This window comes from Oryzias melastigma, linkage group LG5, assembly GCF_002922805.2.
Source record: "Oryzias melastigma strain HK-1 linkage group LG5, ASM292280v2, whole genome shotgun sequence".
In the NCBI taxonomy this organism is placed as follows: domain Eukaryota; kingdom Metazoa; phylum Chordata; class Actinopteri; order Beloniformes; family Adrianichthyidae; genus Oryzias; species Oryzias melastigma.
Window position 1 is genome coordinate 24,291,280 of NC_050516.1, and position 19,061 is coordinate 24,310,340.

At 35.2% G+C, this 19,061-nt stretch overlaps 1 protein-coding gene across 3 annotated transcripts in view; it reads right to left on the bottom strand.

The window, feature by feature from the left end:
• Window positions 1-17,693, bottom strand: part of eya2 (EYA transcriptional coactivator and phosphatase 2) — a 36,010-nt gene extending 18,317 nt beyond the window's left edge. Inside the window, exons 1-4 of one of the 3 annotated variants that reach the window (XM_024271045.2) lie at window positions 17,015-17,693; window positions 5,498-5,579; window positions 3,302-3,398; window positions 2,599-2,715 (exon numbers count right to left, since the gene is read on the bottom strand). In XM_024271045.2, coding sequence (XP_024126813.1) covers window positions 2,599-2,715; window positions 3,302-3,389 — 205 coding nt within the window. In that variant the 5' untranslated portion in view covers window positions 3,390-3,398; window positions 5,498-5,579; window positions 17,015-17,693. Of the gene's footprint in view, window positions 1-2,598; window positions 2,716-3,286; window positions 3,399-5,497; window positions 6,396-17,014 lie in introns of those variants that run through there. The other 2 variants (XM_024271043.2, XM_036212000.1) reach the window with 2 other exon arrangements.
• Between the last annotated feature and the right edge of the window lie 1,368 nt (window positions 17,694-19,061).

Consider the following 19,061-nt stretch of genomic DNA (forward strand, 5'->3'; position numbering starts at 1 on the left):
TATACAACCAGTATTTTGAAATGAACAAAGTTGAATACTCAATGAAAAGGCCTTCTTAACAGTGATACTCATGTACAGTATAATAACTTCTAAAAAGGCTTTCTAGTAAAACTTATTTTTTTACTTTGTTTTTATAAAGATGATATTTCAAATGTAAACTTTCCCTAATAAATAAATATATATATATCAATATTTTAGGATACTTTTAATGCTTTTTTAACGGTCTTGCGCCTTCTTATGTGTAAGATCTTTTAGTCAAATATGAACCCTCAGGGACCCGATTGTCAGCACTGGTCTTCCCGTCATTCAAACTGAGAACCAAAATGTATGGAGAGGCATTTTTTATTTACTTAAAATGTTTGTGATATATTATATATATATATATAATTGAAAAAATAATAATTATGGTGAATCAGGAGCAAAGGAAAAAATACAGTTTGAAAAATAGCTTATTTGTGTTAAAGATAATACGCTGGGCAGGCTACAATCGACTTTCTATAGTAGCATTTCCATTGACTATAAAATTGCACAAATTGGATTTGTGATAATAAATTCCCCTAATGGAAACACATCAGTCTAAAAAAAACTTGCATTTATGAAGAAAAAAAGATTGCGCTTGGAGAAGGTATTTTTGAGACGTATCAAAATTTTTTGCAAAGGCGTGAAGTCAACACTTGTTTTTAATAATTAAATGAGTCCATGACCAACAACCGGATACAACACTCAGCACTACAGAGTCGACACCACAGGAGGTCCCACAGCTCATCAGAACTTGAGTGTGTCTTGGGGAATTGTTGAATCCCCAGCTCCTCTGTAAAATCACCAACCACAGCTTCCCAAAAATCCCCAATACTACGTAACTAATCCAACGTAGCTTGCCGCTCCATAGCCTGAATAAGACAGATGTCTTCTTTGATAGATGATGACGAGTGCTAATAACGTGGCAGAAATTTGAATGTATCAGCTGTAAATCAAAGTATTGTTCACATCTGTCAATGCGTTTTTTAATGACTTATCGCATTTGTTGTTTTGTTTTCATTTGCATAATTATGATTTAATGGAAACAGTGTAGTTGTCAAGCTGTTTTATTGATATTTCTAGAATTTTGATAAAGTCTTAAGTTGTTCAAGTTACAAACTAACCAATCAGATGTCTCAATAAAATGCATGTGGTGCCCCCTGGCCCCCAGGTCAAACATTGAAAACTAGCCCACTTTCAGTGGAAGGGGTGTGGCTTTCCAACAAGCGAACTCCAGTGGTTGCCATAGAAATGCTACTCAGACTGACTCGGACCAGTCACCGCTTACTAACGTCGTCTACTTCCAACATGGTGGAGAAATAGCGACTGAATTGATTTAATTTTTTTCGGAACCGGAAATAAGGCATTTTCTATTGGTGATGTCACAGGGGCTTTGTCCATCTCTATATACTGTCAATGGTTGTTCTCTGCCACAACTTAGAAGAATATTTCTAAGAACTACTGCCATCCTGCAGAAACTATGTCACAGAAAACTACACAGATTTTTACATTTTTGTATTAAAAAAAAAACTAAAAATTAAAAAAACAAACAAACAAACAAAAAACATTTCATAATCAAAATTAAGAGACCGCTGAAAATGCTTTTACAAGAGATAAAAAATAAATAATCAAAGTGGGAGATATTTGTGCTTTCAGTAGTTTTGGAAGGTTTAAAATTGAAATACACATGGCAGCAAACAAGGAAGAAAAACACTTGTTTAAATGAACGTCTATTAAGCAAAAAAAAAAAAAAAATCGAAAGGAAAAAAACAGCTATCATACTATCTTCACTAAAACACCTATGCAAATAAATAAATACTAAAAACACTAGTATAGCAAAGCTGTTCTAAAATAGCCTTAAAGTAGCCTGGATCAAGCATACTTTGCAGTCATCTTGAGATTTTACCACAGAATTAAACACAAACAAGAAATCATAAATATACTTTCATGACTGGAATTTACAGTTTAAAGCTTCCCTACAAAACCAAATGTGCTCCCTCCTCCGCAAAACGCCCCTTAACCTCTCCCCTGTCACACACACAAGGTCAATTTCATGCTGGTTTCAAAGCCATATAGCCGCGCTGAGTAAGCCATGCTTTGGGCGCCGGACGGCTGAGGAATGCGAACAGCACAGACACTCACACTCAATCACAAATATACTGACATGTTGAAAACTGCACACTCCAAAGCAAAACACATCTTTATCAAAGCACCTTTTTCACACCAAGACATCCTGCCAACTATTATAACACCAACATTTTTTTCCCCTTACCTGCCCTACGCCTCTTCTCAATGTCTTCTTTTTTTTGTGAGAAGAAAAGAAACAAGCGCATGCATGCTGCGTTGTTGTTTTGAACGGAGAAAGGGGGCCTGACCCTGAGAAAAGAGGAGGGGTAGGGAGACTTTTGACGCCAAGAGCCCAGACCATAGCTAATGGAGAACAGGTGTGGTGGAGAAGACAGAGGAGTCTCGAGAAGAGGCTTAGGACGTGACAAACTCCTCATCCAGTGACACCGAAACAAAGGAGACCAACAAAAGACTCGTGGATGAGTCAGTAAACGCAACGTTTTCCAAACTCACCATGTGTGTGAGAATAGCTGTAGAGGCTTTGGCTGGGTGGTGTGCCGCTGAAGTTGGTGTAGCCCAGTAGTCCTGTTTGTCCTGGAGAATGGCTCAAACCGTCCTCTGTTTTAATGTCTGGGAGAACACAAAAGAAGCAGCAGTATGTTTACTCGATGAACCCAACCAGGATTCTGTGATGTAGACTCACAGTTGGCACCGGTACATTTCTATATATTTAGAAAAAAAAAAACGCTTTTATGGGTTGTTGTCAGTTCACGTGATTGATGAGGTATAGCTTCTAACTATAGCTCTAAATAAGTCTACCCTGACAAATACAAAAAGAAAATTGTTTTGCCTCGACTGAAATGATGCCAAATCTAATATGTCAAAGCGAAACAACAAAGAAACAAGTGTGAACGTTTAATAGATGGATGTCAAGGCAAGCTGACACTAGTCAGTTTTCATCCAAACTCAAAGCCAATATTCAGTATTCAGCTTGAGTTATTTGTTTTAAACTGTCTCAAATGCTTGCAGCCCATTGTATTTGACATTACAAGCAACATATAAAGTCAACAAATTAAATGAATGGAGAATGCAACTGCATGTGGACACATCGTCATCACTTCACAAACACCATCTGGTTTTGAAATAACTGTACAAATACAGAGGGTGACTTTTTTGCAAACATGACAGTGTTTGTACTAACTGTAGGATGGCACACCGTAGCCGGGTGTGTGGTGGCTGTACGGCGCGTACGGTCCTGCTGGCTGCAACGCGGGGCTGTACTGAGTCTGTCCATAAGCAGCCATGATGCTGATCTGAAAGGAGGAAGAACACATAACAGGAAAAACTCTAGTTTCTGCCTGTTGCAACACTAATTTTAGAATGCAGAAACGGAGTGTAAGAGAATGAATTCATCATGAAAAGACTAACAAAAGGCAACTACAAAAAACCTGCAGAAATTATTTAACAACCTTCAGACAGACAGAAAAGCTCTTTGAAAAAGCTAAACTCAGTTTATTTTCTTTAAAAAAAATGTTTTTTTTATGGAAAGTGAAAAAGTATGTCTTCCCGCCAATCCAGATGAAGGATATACAATCTTGAAGAAGAGCAGTTGTTAGGTTTTCACATTTAAAGACCCACTCCGATAAAAATGCTCTTTTTGGTGTTTTTAACGTGTTCGTGGGGCATTTTTCTGAATATGGAGGACATATATGAAGACCATTAAGCTCAAAATTGCATTTCTGAGTATTTATTTTAGGGCCGGGAATCGATTAAAAAAATCTACTTGTTAATCACAAACCTGGGAAAAATTAATCGCAATATACTGTGTATATATATATATATATATATATATATATATATATATATATATATATATATATATATACTGTTTTTAGTTATTATCTGCAAATAATCACAATATGAAATCACACACAAAATTGCACATTTAGAACGTTTATTTTTAGCCCTTTGGAACCTAGAGCCTAAAACTTTTGAATTTATCTCTGTATTTTCAATTTGAAAGACTACCTGCTTGCTTATTTGGTATCATTTTAATCAGCACAACCCATCCTACCTTTATTTTATAATTTTTTCCATGTTGTATTCACACACTAGATATAAATAGTGCAAAAGCAAAAAATGATTAATTTTGCTGTGGAAACTCCAAAAATGTTTAACAAACTGTTATTACAACATAGAATGAAAATGTTAGTTGTAAATTTATTTAAAAAAAAAAACAACAAGAAAAAAACAAGTTTTTGAATAAAAAGAAGAAAAAAAATCCATGTAAAAGTCACACATTCTTTAAGGTCACGTATATGAACAATTTCTGTTAGAGGTACATCACAGACCTCGCTTCTGCATAAGGTGATCTTTCTTTTGTGGCTGTTTTTCAGTCTGCCTGTGTGGCTTCAGCTACCAGGCAGCACAAAAAACAAAAAAAATCTCTCTAAAGGCCATTGCTGTCCATTTTTTTAATCGTATTTCTTTTTCTTTACGGATTTTCATTTTTTTCTCATAAATTGTCCTTATTGCATTTGTGAAAAATAATAAAAGTTTTTTGGGAAAAGTTTGATCCAGCTGGATGATTCTGAACTGCTCAACTCTCGTAACGGCGGCAAGCGGGACTTTTGCAATGAACTGCAGAGTTTTTGCAACTTTTAGACAACGCCGGTGCTTGTCGCTGTAGAAAATCCAGTTGGTCCCCACCCCAAAATAAAATAATGATCAGTTTCCTTGCTGGATGTCTCATTTGTCTCAAATGAGACATCCAGCACTGTGGTATACCTCAGTGCTGCTCTGCATTACAGCTGTCTGATCGACGTTCGTCTTCTGCTTTATTTTTTAAAATAAAAAAAATCGCTTTTGACCACAAATACATGCCATATTATCTCTATGAAAAAAATCAATCCCAGTGTACTAAAAAAAAGTTTACATTTATTTTAAACTGAGTCTTATGATCTGATCTCGTTTATTAACACAATAATTCTTTTTAATTAATCACGCGTTAACTTTCACAGTCCCAATTTATTTATTCAAATTGTTGTGAATCAGGAAAAAATGAAAAATGTGGTTTAAAAAAAAAAAAAAAACAAACATAAAAATACGCAAGCTCGCAGCAACAGGTGGGAAAGGAGGCGAGGTTGCTATGCACCAACAGACCCGTCCACAACTCAGAGGTGAATTTCTACTGGCGCTCTGCAAAAATTATTTCCAAGAAAACGTCAGATTTTTTTTTTTTTTTTGACTAAAAATGGCATAATCATAATTAAACGACTACTGGTAACACTTTTAAAATAGATGAAAAGATGATCGGAGTTTTTGACTTTATCTGTTTTCCTTCAATGATCCCTGTTCCATTTGTGCATAAATATTTGGTTTAAATATATAAATGTACAGTTGTTCTCCATACCTGCCTCCAAAGGATAGAGTCTTATCTTCTTTATGCAGACACTTTGCCCTTGATGAGGATTTCTTTGAAGCTGTCAACTTTTCTGTGGAAACAACAAATATTGCCCTGAGACTTTTGGCAGCAATAGACGGAAAAATATTTTCTCCACCAACACCCTCATGAAAAGGTACAAGCTGTTAGGAGAATTTGTGATACAGAGGAAGAAATAAAAAGAAAATTTAATTGGAGGGGTTTTTATTGGCAATCACAAGAGTAAATAAAGTTACAGTTAGGTAAAATTGCTCAAAGGGAAACTGTTGATGACTCCCACATGCAATACTTCACGTTTAAACACATGGGAAATGAAATGGAGAAAATATTTTCTCATTTAAAAGAAGTGTAGGGATTTTTTTTATTTCCTTTTTTTTTACATATGGTGAGATACAATGGCTATTTTTTTTTTCTTTTTTTCTAAAATGGTACTCAAAAAAAAGGTTTTCAGCTTATTTTTTTATTATTAAGAAAGTATACCAGATATAAAAAAAGAGACTTTATGAAATAAAACAATGTTACTCTAAGCATTTGTTTCTAAGACAAGCTTAGAGGGAAACATTCATGCAAATATGGAAATGATAACTGACACATATTAAGCTGGAATTACAGAAAATGAAATAAGATACTGGTGGAAACCTCTGCCAAATCTATATTTTTTTAATTAGGAATTAGATTAAATTACAGTACATTTACATTTTGTGTGGCAAAAGTGAAGTCAAAGTGCTTATTCCTTTCTTAATTATATTGGACACATTTTTGTTTTTTTTATGTTTTATTTTAGATTAGATTTTGTTTTGTAATTTTTAATTAAATGTGAACTTTTTAAAACACTTTGTGTTGATAAATGTGAAAAGTCACACATTTTAAAATATCAGAGGTTCTCAGAGCAATATACATTTTTAATTGATTGTCTTCATAAAGTTAGGAAAAACAAAATTAAGAAAAGCAAAACATATAATAAGGGGAGTAAGAAACACAGCAAGAATAAAAAACATCGGTACAATGAGTAATGTCAGTAGGAGGAAACTGACTTGTAAAGAGAAACCAGGAAAAGTAAAACTATTTTAATGTCAAATTGCTAAAGGTGAGAAAAAAACAAAAACGGAACAGTTTTGCAAATGAAAAAATAATGTTAGAACAGTTATTCTAGCAGCATGACTGCATTTTTGCTGTGAGGTATTTTGGTGGGACTATCATAATCGGCATTTGTCTCTAAAAATCAGCTTTCCAATGTTAAATGAAAAAAAAAAAAGTTAATTATTATTAAATAGTACAGCAGCAAATAGCTTTGTTAGAAAGTTCCTCCAAAAAAAGTTTAACCCTATATAGATAATCTAAAAAAAAATAATCAATTGTAACTGCAGCTAATTATTAATGAAAAGTCAACTAATTGAAAAATGAATGGTCTAAATAGACATAGTCTACAAACTGTAACATTTGTTGCAATGGGTTCTACTCATTTGCTAATTAAATAACTTCCTCAATCTATCAGTTATTCATTCTCTTGAAACTGTTATCAACTAAAGTCAAAGCTCACCTACAAATTCACACAAAAATAACAACAAAATGCTCACAGATTTGTGTTAGAATCATGTCCTAATTTTTTCTTCTAAGAAACACACAAAAGTACAAAGAGCCAAACTAAAGTTTTCTTTTAAAGTAAAGTTAATGTCATTTGTACACTGACTTCCCATTCATTTTGTGTTTTCACGAGTTTCCATTTAAGTGGTTTCTCTGGGTGCACTTTTCGCATGCTCACTCCATCGCAGATTTTTTTTTTTTACAGTGTACTGTGTTCTGCATCCTGATTGGCTCTTGATCTTGTCAATTAGTCTCTTCCGCAGAATTCGTTCAACTTTCCAAATCTACAAAAATCTCTGATTGCCACCCAATGTAATATTGGACTTTTCGAACAAGAACAACGATAAAACAAAGAAAAATGAAAGTGTAAGCTTGAACTTTAGGCGGTTAAACAAGAGTAAATGTTTATCCTGTTCGGCCCACGACTTAAGGTGTGTTTTAGATTTTGGTTCTCTGTGCGATTGAGTTTGACACCCCTGGTCTACAGACTCTACCTGTGGTAGAGGTTAGATTAAGCTTTACGATGTACTGTGGTTCCATAGATAACCTGCCATAAGTAAAATCCACAAAGTAGGATTGCAGATGTTCTAAGGCTGTAACTCTTCCTTATACACTTTTCTCAGACAGAGATTTTCACTCTTTTCTCTGAACGTACATTTTTAAAACTTAAAAATTGACATTTTTAACATAACTGTAAATAAAAACTGGCAGGAATATTATTCGACAATAAATAAACTTTACCCTTAAATAACTTTCAATATTTTACTCTGTAAAAATATATTTCGTCAAAATTTTACAAGTTAGAAATAAACGGACGATAACATCGGGCCATTATAACAAAAATAGCCAGATATATTTGACACACGTGCTGTAGACTAACACAAAAACAGAGATGATTATGTGCACACAGTTAAAAGGCAAAGCGTTGCTGTGTTGCTGCTACTTTCCAGTGATCAGAAGTGAAAATTATTTCTTCTTGACTTTGTCAAAAACACCTCAATTTGCGCTAATACAATCCACAAAGACGTGAAAGCCGTGTGACGGCCAAGACACTTCCTGGTTAAGGGTGAGGCCTGGGAGGAGGGCAGCCAAGGCCATGGGAACTACAGGACGTTGGGAAGAAGATGCGCAGAGCTCAGCAGAGACCCAAAGAGCCAAGGTCTGAAACCCAAGCTAAAACAAACTCTGCAGGTCTACGGGGGGCCAAAGGGCCACAAGGCCAGTCACACAAGTTTCACCTGGGCCCCAGGGTTCTGCTAAACCACGACTTCTTTCACGGATATCGAGTTCTAACCTTTGTGCTGCCTATTGTGCAGTAAGTTGAAATATCATTTGATACACTAAAAAGAGCTCACAGTGTTTATGCAGATGTACCTGCATGACTAACTGCTGAGTAAGGAAGGAAACACTGGCAAAAAAAAAAAAACTGAATCTCTTACAGTGTAACCTCTGATGGTAAATAAAAAAATAATGTCAATACATTAGATTATTGTCCAACAGTCAATTAATATTTTCATTAATCTGGAAAGAATTAATAGTTTCTCCATTGATACAAAAATTACTCAAATTAATCTGAAAATAAAACAAAGTTAATGTAGACAAATTCTTGGTATTATGATATATGAAAACATCAGTTTTTTGCGTATAAGCTCAATATGAAATGTGCTACATCTTTCTAAGAAAACACTTAAACTCTATAGAACAGAAACTAGAGCCTGCTGTTTACTCAGCTAACACCCAGCCTCTCGTATAATAATTTCCAAAACTTGACAAAGTATTTTTTTATGTCAACATGTAAATGAACGTCAATGGAAAGAGGAAACAAATCTGTTGAAATACAAGGAAACTGACTGACAGCTTCACTGAATACAGTCTCTGTTGAAATACACACTTCAAATCCCATTTTGCCATGAAAAACTGATTTTCATGGGTCGCCGTGCACGCTCGACAAGAAAAATGTGCGTCCGACATGATCTGTGAAATCCTGAATCAACTGTAACAAACCTGCTTACAGACTTCCCCAATGGCATTGTTTCTGCAGTCTCAGGGTCACCCATAGGTCACAAATTTCCATCAGATCAGGAAAGACAACATTTTAACGTCTATCATATGACAACCGATACTGTGATCAAGGAAACATCTGTTGTCTAAGTTAGAATTAAGAACCAACGACAGACTTAGTCTAGATCGTTTAAAAAGCGCTGAAGATTTTACATAATTTCTTCACAACTTCATACGTTTACAGTTCAGTAATTTATGATTTACAAAAAAAGGTTGTGCTGATCTGTCTGCAGAATGCAAGGATGCCATTTATGGATAACAGGGATTCTTTTGAGTTAATACTAAGGCTAAATGAAGCTGAACTATATTTGCAACAACATGCAAATGGGAAACAAAATAAGCGAGCTGACCAAATAAAGGTCTGTGCAGACATTCACATTTGGTCCCTGACAGTCATTTTTTTAATACTGAGTACAAACTAGACTGTAAAAAGTGAAATATTGGATCAGTTATCAATTCTTTGCGTTGAGTAAACCATCAACTAATTTTAATTTGATGTAAACTAAACATTAAAATTACAGAACTTTAGTTAATTGTTACAATGTTTTACATTTTTCAGTGAACCTCAACCATCAAACTTTAGCTGAAACAGTTTGTTTAAAGTCCCACTCCGATCCTCTTTTGTGAAAGTGTTCCCTGTGGTGTTTGAATTATGATTATGGCGTTTTTAGCCTAAAAAAAAATAAAAAACTGTCTCTTTCACTAGCTTACAGCCCCTCACACCCCAAGTTAAAATAAGCGGTGCGTCAAAAAGTCGTACAGTTTAGAGCCAGACACCAGCTCAAACGACGGCGTACGTGAATCTTTTCGTCAACAAGTGGAGAGCTTGTGACCGACAGATGATAACTTGTAAATAACACATACAAGTTTTTTCAAATTGATTATTTTTGTCTGGTCCTGATTCACCACAATTTGAATAAAGAAATGCTCAGAAATACAATTTTAAGCTCAATTTTCTTCAATATCCTCTATGATGCGTGAGAAAAATGCCCACATGAACATGTTAAAAACACAATTTTCAATGGAGTGGGTCTGGAGTTTACTCTGACACAAGAAACGCAAAAAAGAAAAAAAATCTGCATTCATATCAGAAATGTACCTTCAGTAATCCTCTGACTCTACATCAGGTTTTCTTAGCTTTAGAATAAAATGTATTAACTTTTTTTTTTTTTTAATCCAACCTAATTTTTTTTCCTGGATTAACAAATCAATTAAAAAATGTCAATTAGTATCTGGCTGCTCTACAAAAAAGGATTAGCACAGATTACTTTATTACTTTGTTTTTTTAAACACTTAGAGAGAGGGGATCCTTTTAATAGGATGTACATTTGTATATTTACTTGTAGTTGGTGATGACTTTGTTTTATTTTGTTTTCTATTTTTAAAAATAGACCAATATGTACTTTTGTCTGTTCATAATTCATATACAGTATAAGAATGTGAACTGTGTATTTGTCTGCCTTGATGTCAGAGACTTTCTGAAAGTCAGCAGACGGAAAAGGTGGCGTGCAGGTCTGTAATGTGTCACGGCGCCATATGGACCCCCACCTGGAGGCCTTGATTTGGACGGTCTACAAAAGTGCCTGGGGGACTTGGGGTGGGCTTAAATCACGGCTGAACACAAAACTCCTCTCAAATGCTGATAAGACAAATTACAAAAGGGCCACTATGTGAGACTGTGACACTCTTGTTTTTTAATGTGGGGATAGAAATACCATCTGTCCACTTTTGTGCTATGTGAGCACTTTGGCAAAGACATTTTACATTTACAGGTCAGGGTAGAGTTAATGGTGAATATTTAGTGTGAATTTTGTTTCAGAAAATGTCTTTATAACATTTCAATTCACTGAAATAATCAGATAAGAGACAAATTATTATTTATTTGTATTAATTATTAGGGAGTTTCTTGACATGACATCATAAAAGCTCAGGAAAATAAGCAACAAACTTAGCTCTCTGATGGTAGAGTTCTACTCTATATTATTTATATAAAGCCTTAAAATAGAAAAGCTCAATTGATGTTTTGGTTTTTTTTAAACTGCATTTTCTTGATTTATTTATATTTTTTTCCAGAAATGAAACCTCCCATTCCATGTAGTCCAGCTATAGTCATTCAAATTTTCTACATGACTCAGTCACATCTTCAAAAAACAAATTCTGGAATCTCATGGAGAAAAAAAATCCACAAAGCAACATGGAACAAAGTAAACACGCCCATGATGTGGCAGCACAAAGAGTAGGCTTCCTTATCCAAACAACTGCTAATCTGCTAATGTGTGGAAGTGAGGCTCCTTTTGTGTTTTCAGGGTTTATTATCAGGCTGAACAAAAATAAAGACAACTTTCCTATTTAAATTTACATGGTGTCTGTCTTGGCAGCTTAAATTAGCTTACTTGTAGCATCTCAGAACTGAAAGGAAACACTAGTGACGAGGTAAAACTAGTAGAAAAAGCTAATTTGCATCATCCTAAAATCAGATTTCATAAGACTGCAGTGTTTGACGCCCAAACAGTTTGTTTCTATGCCAGTAGGACCATATTTTATCACATTCTTAGAGCTTAACATATTAGTATACATAGCAGGGGTGGGCAAACACTAAAAATGCAAACTTGGAGAAAAACTGTGTTTGTGTGTTTGAATTATCTGAAAAATGACTTTCCAACTCAGAAAACACACATGAACGTCAGAAAAACGAGAAATGTTCCAACACCACATGAACAAAGGTCAATGGATATGGAATGCAACACACTAGAATTACAGGCGAAATAAAACCCTCATAAGGATTATCATTATAATTTATTCTAGTTTGATTAATTTGGCCTGCGGGCCATAGTTTACCCACCAATGATATAGAAGTTTCACAATAGACAAATGTTCAATCACATTAAATGAGAGTACAGACAATTTCTTTACTACTCACTACTTTGTGCAGTATAGTGTATTTGCCAATATATAGAAATCTTCAACTCTAAAGTCGAGTGCCATAAAGATTTTCCAGAAGTCTCTGCAATAAACCAGTGTGGATCAATGCTCAATGGATCAGCGAATATAGACCACAATGAATTGCAATTGAACAATCACTTATGTGAAAAATATTTATTTTAACTATTTTTGAATAAATAATCCCAGCTTTTAATTATTAGAACACAGTGGATTCACGGTTTTAGTCAATGTTTATATTATTAGGGTTTTACTTTGGGAAATAAGTGATGTCATATTTTCAAAAAAGAAGTGAGTGTGGTGTTTAAAATCCAGGGTTCTAGTCGAAATAGTCCCACACTATATAGTTTTTTAGTTGTCAGGGAGAAAAGAGAGAATTTATACAGTGATCATGTATCTAAAAAGCTACATAAAGTCTATTTTGTGTCTGAAAACCCTTTGTGTTGATCCAGAATTGCTTATTTTTCACTACATATTTTTTACTAATGACAAGCTAGGTCAAGGAAAAACTGGAAAGTTAATTTCTAACATTTATGCAAGATGGTCCTTCCATAGAAAATACTTGAAACACAAAGTTGAAACTCTTCACATTTATTATTAAATCTTTAAAGCTCCACCCCAATCATCTAATACAAATGTTTTTGAGTCTAATGCAGATGTTTTTGATATATGTGTTTTTATGTAATAAGAATTAGGATGCTTTTTATCGTATGTTTTATTATGTACACGTGTTGACTTTAACCATAATTAGGCACGGTTAATATGCTGAATAAATTAAATTAAATTAAATCTATTATAAAAGTGTTCCCAGTCGTATTTTAATCGTGATTATGATATTTATAGCCAAAATCTAAAAAATGTGTCTTGTTTTTTAGACAAAGTTTCTGCAGAGCGGCAGGAGTTCATCAGAAATTCTCCTCTGAGTTGAGGGCGGGAGTAAGCCTACCCTTATTTCCCATCATCCCTTTGTTTACGCTAGCTTACAGCCACTCACAATCCTAACATAACAATACGGGTACAACAAAAATCAATGTTTTATCTTAATTTATTATATATGTGAGAAAAATGCATTGAATAATGTATGCTAAAAACATCAAAAACACAATTTTCATTAGGTTTATGGTACTGAAATATATCCAAGTACTTTTTTTAACACACATATAACTTTAGGATAGTCTGGACTCATCTCACCAACTTTTTTACCAATCCTGCAAAGAGGTGGGAGAACATGTGACCGAACATGGGGGAGAGGATGCAGAACAGAAGTCATTCTGCAATTGAGTCCAATTAATCTCCAGCAGCAGTGAAGCTGTTATCGGCTCTGTCTGCAGCCTGTAACTTTACCTCCAAACCTGATGGCTTTTCCTTTCTGCTTGAGTAACTCTGCTTCAGTAACTCTTGCACTAAGACCGCTATAATGCAAGGAGCCCCTTGTGCCTCTCAGTAATCAAAACCCCCTTTTTTTCAACTGCCTCTGCATCTTTATCTCCCTGTTTCTCCAACTTCTTTCTAAATGACCTTCCCGAAACAAGAAGCTTTTCTTTTCTCTGCTTCCTAATTCTTTATTTCTTACATACTCAGGTTCAATGTCTGTGTCAGAGGACTTACACTAATTATATCCGTACAATTTACCCCTGTAATCCAGGCAGGGGAGGGGACCACCAACCCCACGACTAAAGCCTCAGTCTCCCCCAAAAATCAGTGCCCCGGGACGAAGGTCAGCGAGAGGGACAGCTGGCAGACCTCCCAGCAGCCTGAAAGAGCGAGCGCGGGGTTGGAGGACTGGGCTGACCCCAGTCAGATGGTGGTCTGGCTCCCAGGTAGAAAACATCTGTCCCAGTGGTGAGAGCGCGGCTGTACAGGCGCTCACAGAATCAGGAGTGACACACGCCTGACTGCACCAACACTCACACACTCGCAGACCTGCTGCTTTATTAGTCATTAGGATGAAAAGGTTTGCCCTCGATTAGTCTCCACTGCACATGATGGCTAGTGGACGCCCTATTTGCTAACAGCTGGCTAGACAGACACAGTTACTATGGACAGGATCAGTTAATTGCCTCTTTACTAGAAAGTTGCATGCATGAGTAGGAAAACAGGAGAAAAGAAGGAGAAATTTCAGTTTTAGCCACAAAAATATTTTAAATTCACTTTCAAGATCACCCACTGAAGGCTTGTTACGATGCGTGTGGCTTCATTGTGTTCCAAATGAGATAAGGACAGCAGAGGCAGCCGGAGAGACAGCTGCTGTCTGCCGACAGAGCGAGGTTTATTACACACAAGCACGCACACAAACGCACAACACCACAAAGCCTCGCCAAGTTTTGTCTGGGGACTTTAGGGAATCAAAAAAATGGAGAGGATGGAGATATTTAAGTTTGATCACATTTAAGCTTGAAACTCTTTAGGAAGTTAGATAAAAATGGTTTAATGTGTAGCTCAGAAATGTATCTAAATGGATTTTGAGGCATGAAAAGATACTTTTGTCTCTTTCAATAATCACGACCAGTTGTTTTGGATTTATGTTGAACGCCATTCCAACACTTAACATTAATGAACTAAGCACTTGAAGATTAAAATCAAACTTTTAATTTTGTAAATCCATAGTTTTAATAATAATTTCTTTGTTGTTGTTTTTATTTTTCAGTCATATTATTTTATTTATTCTTAATGACACATTTGGGACAGTTTCTTTGGATTTAAAGACACATTTAAGCAAAATGTGTGTGCATTAGTACGATAATATTTAAAAAATCAATTGACTAATTAAAAAAATATGAAAAGGGAAGGCACAAATGACCAAACTAACACATTTAAACATAATAACATTGAACCTTTTTTACATTTTAACCTTTTTTGTAACCAATAATGTCAAAAACTGGATAAACTAGTTGGCATCATTTTTTTTAACCTCTGATTAGCCTTGTCAAACACGTTCAAAAATATACTTTCAAATATTTGTTCTGATGAACAAACTGATGGCGACAACTGCAACTTAGTGCAGGAGGCTCAGCAGAAATACTCAGAAAATGGAAATGGATTAAAATGAAAGTAAAATGAGAGTAAAATGAAACAATCCCAAGCCTCACTTTGCTTTAAATCTAAACTCAAACAACTGCAACTCCTATTAAAGAGGAGAGAAGTGTGATGAGAAGAAAAGAGAAAGAAGTTCAGAGGCATCAAGAACTGGAAGGATGTGAGGAAATATAATAACACTGGAGCAGATAAAGTCAAGAAAAGCAGAACTTCCTCTAAAAATATTTATCAATCCTACAAAAATGTGGCCACAGAAGGGTTTGGAATTAATTTGTGTTTTCTTAAGAGGGGGTGCCTCGTGCTACAGGATGGGGAATTCTCCACAGCCCTGGACTTTTTGAAACTCCTGCTTATCCACAATTTATTGGAGCGAGTAATAAGAACCATGAAGTTTGAGGGGGAAAGGGAACAACTGTGAGCGTCTGGGGTCAGCCGTACAGAGGGAGTCCAGAATTGGGGCCTAATGTTATTAGGAAAAGAACCACGGTGTTAAATCAAACAGGCTGGAGCACCCTACAGTATGTGGTCCGAGAACACCTCCCGCTTGCCTCCTCCCAAACCGGGGATGTTATTTAGGAAGCTAATTATACAGCAGATTTAGAAGGACTTAAAGCCTGTCAAGATTCAGAATACGATATAATGCCCTTTAAAATAATCGCTCTTTGGCTGTTCTTTAACCCCGGTGGGTTTCTTCCAGATTATTAACGCTGACATGAAGTGACGTATGTTTAGCTTGTTTTAATAAAAATGTGAAAAGTGATATTTTTTGAGAATTTCTCTCTGCCTTTACATATTTTAACTTGTTTTTGCAATATAAACAAAGGGGAAAAACATGCTCATCCCCTAAAATCAAAATAAAACCTTAAAAATTAAAACATCCATATAGCATAGAATAATTAAAGTCAAGTTTTATTTATTTGACATTTTTTTATGGCTCACCAGATATAAATGGGCCCCAAGTGTTACTCTTCAGCAACAAATTGGATTTAAACGGCTGGCAAAACACAGAGAGCGATTTTTTGGGGGGCCAAAGTCATGAAGGGATCCTTGAAAAATATGAATACAAGCCTTTGAAAAAAAATCTTCAGGGAGGCTCCCCTAATTTACTTTAATAAGGAGACCTCGCAGGGGTATCAGTAATTAGGGTGTAATCTACTGAGCGGAAAGTGCAACAAAAACAAAGCAGCCAGTATAAATTAGACAATACTTCACAAAATATTTAAATGACTGTGAAGCACAAATCCTCATTTTAATGGTTCTATTTTTTCTGTTCATAAAAATGTTATTTAAAACCTCAAAGTGTGTGTTTTTTTATTTACACAGGCCTACAATCAACTGGACCAGCAAAATAATACATATTTAGGATTATTTTATTTTTTATTTTGTTTGAATTAAAATCTTCTTAGAAAATAGGAGTCCTGGAGGAAAATTTAAATTTTACCAGGCCTAAAAAGAAAAGCATTCCTATTTTTTTTTTAAGTTAATACTATATATCGTTCTTTTCCTTATACTTAATTCTTAAAAATAAATTATTAATAATAAAAAGTATATTTAAAAGAAAACTTACATTTACTTATGTTACTTTTAATAAAATTTAAATGGTCTATTAATTAGGATACTGACAATGAATAAATAAAAACAAAAATATTAAACAGAAAAATAATTACCTTGTAAGATTTATATAGGAGCAATCTTACAATTATTTAAAAATAACAGCTTTGAAATTTGACACATTTACAGCTTCTAGAATGAATATGTTGAGTTTACATAAATAGTAAAATGTAATAAAATAAAATTAAAAAATACACTTATAAAACCAAATAAACAAGCTCAGATTTAAACCAATACTTTAAAAAAAAATCTTACCATTATTTAGAATGAAGCAAAACAGGAAGACTCCGAATATACTCTAGCAGCGTGGACTTTCCATGCCGCCTCCGCGGGCCGTGAACGCAGCGGGGAAAGGAGCGCTCTTGCTTCCCGGGAGCGGATGAGGAGCAGGACGGTCAAAAACGGGCTCCAGGTGACAAACTGTGCAGACTCGCACTCGCGTGGATCTCACCTCTCGTCCTCTGCAGCCTCGAGGAGGAGTGTTTGCTTTGGCGGCCGTGGGGAGGTGATGAGGGGAGGATTTCTGGTTGCTCCCTCCCTCCTCCTCCTCCCCCTCCTCCTCGGCCTGTGCGCGTGCTTGTGTGTGCGCATGCCCCTCCCCCTCCCAGCAGTGTCCCCTTTTTCGATCTGCATTCCACATGTTTTCTTGGTCAGGGGCTATTATCCACGTTTGTTTACGTTTGAACTACTCACTGAAAGCACTTCAGATATGAAGATTTTCCAGATTTGTAAATAACTCCAGACTATTGACTGCACCGTGGACAGCAGCGGTCAACGGTTTGTTATCTTTGAGGCGGAGATTCATGATTTCCATTCTCTCCTCACTGCCTTGGTACTACTGTGGAAAACTCATGAAGAATGCCAAACCATGTTTGAATCAATATACAACACAGTCAACCACGTTTTTCAGAAATGTGTTTTACATTCCTGTTTCACTGTATGAGTCTCAACACAAGCTATCTCTCTGTATATCATTTGTACAGTGGTTAGAAAAGAACTTTAAACTTTTTCAGCCATGTTTTATGGCATGTCCAAAGTCCGGCTCTTGGCCCTAAGGGGCCTACTTTAAAATGTCCCCCGTCACAAAAGCGTACAAAAGCTTCTTTCATAAAATCAACAATATGTGGCCCTCTGCACTTTCTAAGGACATCAATTTCTTGATTGTGATTGACCAAATTACTAACAGTGCTGGGGTATTACAAAGTAAAAAATAATAATTTGATTGTAGTTACTAGACAACAGAAATCCCCTTTGCTTCATTACTCACATTTTAGTCCAGTGAAACTCTGTGACTATAAAAACAAAGTAATTTGATTAAAAACGTGTCTCTTAGTTATATTAAAAAGAAAAGCTGACACTAAAAGAGTTAGAGACTGGACATGGACGAGTTCATAGGGGTATTCGACAACAGGAGATATTCAAATTATTTCCAATTTGTTGAAAACGAAGGCAAAAACTTTTTAGCTAAGTGCAAGTTATGTCCCTGAAATGAACTGCTTTCCACTGTCCTATTGTCATTGAGCAACCTGTCTACACACATGTTACTATACAATATATATTTTTTCATGTTCATAAGGGAAAATTAATGAGGTAGTGCTAAGAAACCTGATTGCCCTTGTGTGGCCTTTAAATGTTTTTTTTTTTTTTTTGTGGATAAATTCAAGGAATCAGTCATTCTTTTAACCTAATTTACCCAACACTGATTACTAAAAACTACAATTTCTTGATTGTAATTGACTAAATTACCGCATAAGCCAAGTTTTTGAACTCTAAACTTATTGATTTATGGATGAAAATGTATGTACAAACTAAAAATAAAAAAGACAGTTGAATCTTTCTAATTATTAGGGTTGTAACAATTAATTGACCTAATTAATAAATTGATTTATATCCCTATGATTCTACCAGATTGATCTGCCTGAGTCAAGCTGTTAATTAAGTCAATCTGTACCATTATACAATCATTTCAAAATGAAATCAATCAATTATATATCGGTATTGGATAACACTGTTTGGATTGTAGGTTTATTTTAAAATTACATAAAAATGACCATGTACCAAAACAGCAGACAACACACATGTGATGGCAGCAAAAAAATGATCAACCATTATTAGATTCCAATGTGTGGAAACACTTTGAATTTTGCAAAGACGTGTGACCATACAGTGTGATAGAATGTTCTATTAATATTCCCTTTGTATTCCATTTTTTCTTTTGAAAATGAATAGAACTTTATGAAACTAAAATGTGGATGAATTTGCACTATAATTCTTGTTTACTTGTTTGTTTATACACACCTTT